Source organism: Cyprinus carpio, chromosome B7 (assembly GCF_018340385.1).
Source record: "Cyprinus carpio isolate SPL01 chromosome B7, ASM1834038v1, whole genome shotgun sequence".
NCBI lineage: Eukaryota > Metazoa > Chordata > Actinopteri > Cypriniformes > Cyprinidae > Cyprinus > Cyprinus carpio.
The window spans coordinates 15134980-15140979 of NC_056603.1; the positions used below are offsets into that span (position 1 = coordinate 15134980).

At 37.9% G+C, this 6000-nt stretch overlaps 1 protein-coding gene across 1 annotated transcript in view; it reads left to right on the forward strand.

Moving 5' to 3' along the window:
* Positions 1-6000, forward strand: part of arrb2b (arrestin, beta 2b) — a 36815-nt gene extending 30815 nt beyond the window's left edge. Inside the window, exons 11-15 of the mRNA XM_042727466.1 lie at positions 2614-2751; positions 2970-3053; positions 3150-3226; positions 4420-4474; positions 4564-6000. Of these exons, the coding sequence (XP_042583400.1) occupies positions 2614-2751; positions 2970-3053; positions 3150-3226; positions 4420-4474; positions 4564-4657 (448 nt within the window). The 3' untranslated portion in view covers positions 4658-6000. The remainder of the gene's footprint in view (positions 1-2613; positions 2752-2969; positions 3054-3149; positions 3227-4419; positions 4475-4563) is intronic.

Consider the following 6000-nt stretch of genomic DNA (forward strand, 5'->3'; position numbering starts at 1 on the left):
ACAAGCATATTTTCCCGCCCACTTGTTGGTCTTTTCCCGTTGGTTTGAATGAAAATGCAAATTCACTCTTTGCCACTGGGTGCTCTGTGGGAGTGGTAAAAATAGCGGTTTCCTCTGTAACGCTGTACACAAAGCAGCACTGAGCTCACAAACGCTGCTTTATCAGGCATTACAGGCATGAACACATGAAAATGAGACCAATCGGACCAATCACCGCAGATTAGCATCACGCAAAGGAGGGGTTTGGGAAAATGAATCGTTTGGGAGTCAAATAAGGTAAAAATAAATGCATATTACGCATGTCAACCTGTTGTTGGGGACTCCAGAAACCAAAATATGAACCTTTCATAACCCATAATAGGGGCACTTTAAAGGGTCCTGCTTCTCATTTGACCTCGGTCATCTCTTCTTGCTCAGCCTTTGTTGCTGTAAAGTAGGAGTGTGTTTAACACACATCTCACAAAGGTATATGTATGGTCAGAATAGATTTACCATTTAAAGGGACAGTCCACCCAAAAATGAAAATTACCATCATTTTCTCACCCTCTTGTCATTACAAACCTCCGTGGCTTTCTTCTGTGGAACACAAAACAAGATATTTTGAAGAATGACTATGGTTCCCATTTTCTTTGTTTGTATGGCCAAAACATCTAACAGTCAAGGGGAACAAAAAATGGTTACCAATAATATATTTTGTGTTCAAAAGATGACAGAAAGCCATACAGGTTTGGAACCCCATTAGAATGAGTAAATGATTACAGATTTTTCCATTTTGGGTGACCTATCCCTGATAAAGCCATGCCCGTGAAACCAACCGTCCCATGGAAACTTTGTTAAAAAGCTTTGCTCCTTCTCAACCATTGTTAATAGCTTAAAGTTGGAGCAGTCTGTGACCTTCCCAACCTTTCCGTAGTGTTCATTCCGGCTTATAATAGTTGCATCCCTTGACGTGACACCAAATACCTCGATCCCTTCGTCCCTCTGCTGACAGCCCCATGATGGTCCAGCTTCGCCTCATAGTCAGTCGTTTTTAGTGCTGATAGGACGACGAAGACTGTTCTCTCTCAGTGCTACAGGTTACAGATGTGGTTCTTTACTCCCATGACACCTACAGCAAGTCTGTGGGCCGACATTCATCACGGTGAGTCTCATATCTAGCCGTTCGTTCTGGCTCCCGTCCCTGTTGGACCCCTTCTTCCATCATCTTCATGAGACAAGGCCTTCACCCCCAAAAATAAGGACTGTAGCTGTCCTTTCTGCTTTTTGTCTTGTCTGGAGCTGTTTTTTGAGGTCAGCTGCTAGTTTAGCTTCCAGCTTGAATGACCCAGGGGGTTTCCCTTTATTCAGCTTTTGTAACTTCTTCTCTGAAGAGCAAATCATGTATGGGTAGAATACCAACAATCCATATATACTGTATATCTCTTTTCCTATTTTTCTGTTGTCTTTTTTTCCACCATATATTCTCCTGATCTCTAATCATAAGGCATTGTTTATGTCCCCATAAACTACATATTACAGTGTGTCTTTCCTGAACTCATCCAAAGTGCTGATTGATGCAACGCATGAAAGGTGCTTTATGGGATTGTTATGGGCTGGCACACACAGACATGCTCCTATTATCTGATAGGGATCACTGAATTAGGTGTCCTTAAATGTCACATGTCTGACAGCTCTAGGCTCTGTAAACAGCAGGCTTTGATGAGATTCTTTTATTTAGTCTCTCAGAAGACTTTGAGGAGCTTGTCAGTCATTTTGCATGTTCACTTGGCAGCCCTTATATAGGAAGCAGAAAGCGGAGTATTATGCAATTTATTATGTCATTGTGAATGTTGGTTTATTAGTTCTAGATCAGCTACCATCAATTACAGTAGGGATGTTTTTTTTCAATGTTTTGATGCCACAGAACCACAAATGTAATTATCTCATTGTGAGCAGCAAGCTGTAGAGGCCCATTAAGACTGTAATGTTTTTTCCACAGACCCCATAGCACCCCCTAGGGGTTACCTGCAATAATTAACTAATATGTACTGTAGATGGAATGTATATGGAAATCAGAGTTTCAGTTTGCCTTGTGTTTTTTTTTTTTTTGATGTCTCATTTGTATTGTTGTAGTATAGGGCTGCAGAATGATTAATCCTGACTCACCGCTTTCAAAATAAAAGGTTATGTTTACATACTATGTGTGTACTGTGTGTGTGTGTGTATATATATATATGTGTGTGTGTGTTTGTGTGTATATATACACATACACACACACATATTAAGGAAAAATATGTTAGATTTATATATAAAGTATTTATATTAAACATAAATTCTATACAAGTATAAATAAATATACATAAAAATATTTTTCAAAATATATACTTGTGTGTGTATTTATATATACATAATAAATGAACACAGTCCACACACATATAGTATGTAAACATAACCTTTTATTTTTAATTACCTCCCTTTCACCCCCTTATTACCCACAATTTTCACCATATACAATTTTTAAGCAATTTCTAGTACTGAAGATTAATCATATTATATTAACACTATGGTCAGTGCTTATTTTTCTGATATGCATAGAGCACAAGACTCACTCTGTTTTTTTTTGGCAATGTGCAGTGACCAGGTGTCACCCAGCTCCACGTTCTGTAAGGTGTACACCCTCACCCCCACACTGAGCAGTAACCGAGAGAAGAGGGGTCTGGCTCTGGATGGACAGCTAAAACATGAAGACACCAACTTGGCCTCCAGCACCATGTAAGTGGCCTTCAGCTGACAGTGCATCACATGCCTCTTCTTGCGTGCTGCCAGAAAAAAACCCAAAGCATTTTAAGCTTTAGTACATTTTGTTTTTAGTGCTTATAAAACTAACCCAACCCATATGTCCATAAACCCTCCAGCAGAACCTCTCAAACAGCTGCGTTGCTTTTTTTAATTGCTCTGTATGTTCAGCATGTGTTTCCCTGTGCTTACAGAGTGAAGGATGTGTCCAATAAGGAGGTCCTGGGAATCTTGGTGTCCTACAGAGTTAAAGTGAAGCTTGTGGTGTCTCGTGGAGGGTGAGTATGTCATTTGACACAGAAATCCTTTAGACTTTTTATATTTGTACAGAATATCCTAACACTGAATCCAAACACTTCTTTGTGTTTTGTTAGTGATGTGTCGGTGGAGCTGCCTTTTGTCTTGATGCACCCTAAGCCCTCCGAACAGCCCAACTCTAGACCGCAGTCAGGTAACAGCTCGCGTTTATGTCTTTATGTTTGCAGGCATGTTATCTATATATATATATATATATGAAATGTCTGATATTTCTTAAAGAGATAGTTCACCCACAAATTTTATTTCATTCCAAACCTGTAAGACCTTCATTCATTTTTGGAACACACATTAAGATATTTTTGATGAAATCCGAGAGCTTTCTGACCCTGCACAGACAGCAACTGACACAGTCAAGGATCAGAACAGTAGTAAGGACATTGTTAAAATAGTCCATGTGACATCAGTGGCTTGACCGTAATGTTATGAAGCCATGAGAATACTTTTTTGTGCTCAAAGAAAACAAAAATGATGACTTTATTCGAGAGTTTCTTCTCTTCCGTGCACATGCATGCGTTGTGATACTCTTAATGAACGCATGTCGAAGACTGACATGGAAGAGAAGCCGTTATTTTTGTTTTCTATGTGCACAAAAAGTATTCGCATAGCTTCATAAAATTAAACCACTGATGTTGAAGCACTGATGTCACATGGACTATTTTAACAATGTCCTTACTATGTTTCTGAGTCTTGAACGTGGAAGTTCCATTGCAGTCTATGCAGGGTCAGAAATCTCTCGGATTTCATCAAAAATATCTTAATTTGTGTTCCGAAGATAACTGAAGTTTGGAAAGACACAAGGGTGAGTAATTAATGTCAGAAATTTTATTTTTGGGTGTACTATCCCTTGAATTATAGCTTTTTTCTACTTATTATTTTTTCTACTAATAATTATTATTATACACTTAACAAATATAGAAATATATACTTTATTTTTTTTTTGTCTTATAACTAATATTTTATTTCTGCTTTTTCAAACAACTACAACAACATAATAATAATATTATCTTAATAAAGGGTTATATATTATGTAATTGATTTTATTATATTTTAAAGTTGCTTTGAGTAAAAATGGCAGAATTACATTGTCAACATGATATATCAGTGTATATAAAAATATGCATGTTCCATGAACTAGCTGTGAACGTGACACTTGTAGCATAGTTCAGTTTTGACTTCGAAGATAATATCATAATCTTAATATTACATTTTTATGCGCATTTTTTTCAGCATGAATAATGAGTTTTGACAGTGTAGGTGTAGTTTTGATTTAACTTTGGAACTAGTTTTTTTCATTGCCTAAATTTTTCTAATCCCTGTCCACCACAGCTGTGCCAGAGACAGATGTCCCTGTGGATGCCAACCTCATAGAGTTTGAAACAAAGTGAGTCGGCCGTGTGTTTCGTTCACAGTATGAGACTCATGCTTTCGCGTGTTTGCGTAACATAACTCTCGTTTTGTTTTTGTCTTCAGTAATTTCTCACAGGATGATGATTTTGTGTTTGAGGACTTTGCAAGGCTCAGGCTGAAGGGAATGAAAGATGAAGAGGATGATCACTTCTGCTAACGGCCCCTTCACACACACACACGACACGGTGTGGAGGTTGTAACCGGGCGACAGGGGTGGGGTGTCAACCTGCCAGTACTCTCATACCTCTGCTCCACTGGGCCCATCTGATAGAGTGGAGCACTTACTGATAATTTCAGAGCCTCCTTTCTTTCTTTCCTTCACTCTTTCTTTGTCTTTTTGCTCCCTTTCACACCATTTTAGCATCTGTGAGGTGGTCTTTTAACTGACCTCCTGTTTCTCTGGTCATATGAACCACTTCACCTCGATGCTTAGTTGTTGGATAAAAAGATTGAGGGAGAAGGAAACGGAGGGAGAAACTGATGGGTCTTCTAAACATCAATGTATTGTTGCTGGGCAAAAGGGTCCATTGATTCAGGGGTGAATATATTTTTTCATTCTTTCTTTACCTTTTTCATTTCGTTTCCTTTATTTCTTGTCATCATATTCCCACTTATATATCAAGTGGGCATTAATAGCTATGTAATTATGGTATATGTTCTGTTATTTCATTGTACAGTACAGTACATACACTGTTCACAAACACCATAGGGAACTTGAGTTTGGTGTTAATTTTATTCCACTTTCCTAGACCCGTAATCCGATCCATCCATACTTGCTTAGCAGATTTTATGTTATAGTTATGTAAAATGTATACATATCATACGAAAATATGTAGTAACACTTTTCTGTGCACTTGTTGTGCACGCAATACTCGAATAATTAAGGACGTGGCATTTTTTTAGTGGAAAAGTAGTTGGCAATACGCGTCGGGACACAAGCATCTGGTTTCTTATTGTAAATTTTAGCATTTATTCCACATGTTGAGTTGTAGATTATGTAAACACTGCTACAAGTCTTCAGTGCAAAATTAGCTCGTAGATTAAACAAGAGGACAGGGACAAGCTCTGTATGTGCCACACACACACAACGTAATTCCTCATTATTTGTGCCTGCCAAACTTTATTTGCCAAAATGTGATGATTTATAATGTTGCTTGTAAGTTAAGCTCAGTTTGATTGAAAATCTCATGCTCATTCCATGTTTTAGTTCACAGAAACTGTTGATGTAACCATTGGGCTGCCAGAAATCTTTTGATGATGGTTATTTTAAAATCACATTTATAGCATGATTTCCAGGAAATTTGACTTTTTAATCTTGTTCTCCCAGGATCAGCCCTTTCCTATGACATTCTGCATAGTTTACTACTGAACAATGGCAAATTTACTTGTGTTACAATGTGTACAAGGAAGTAACATTTTGCAGTGAACAAAGTGGAGCTCCCATTGAAGGACAAAAAGCTATCTTGAAAATAAAGGATTGCTTTGTTTAAAGCACCCATA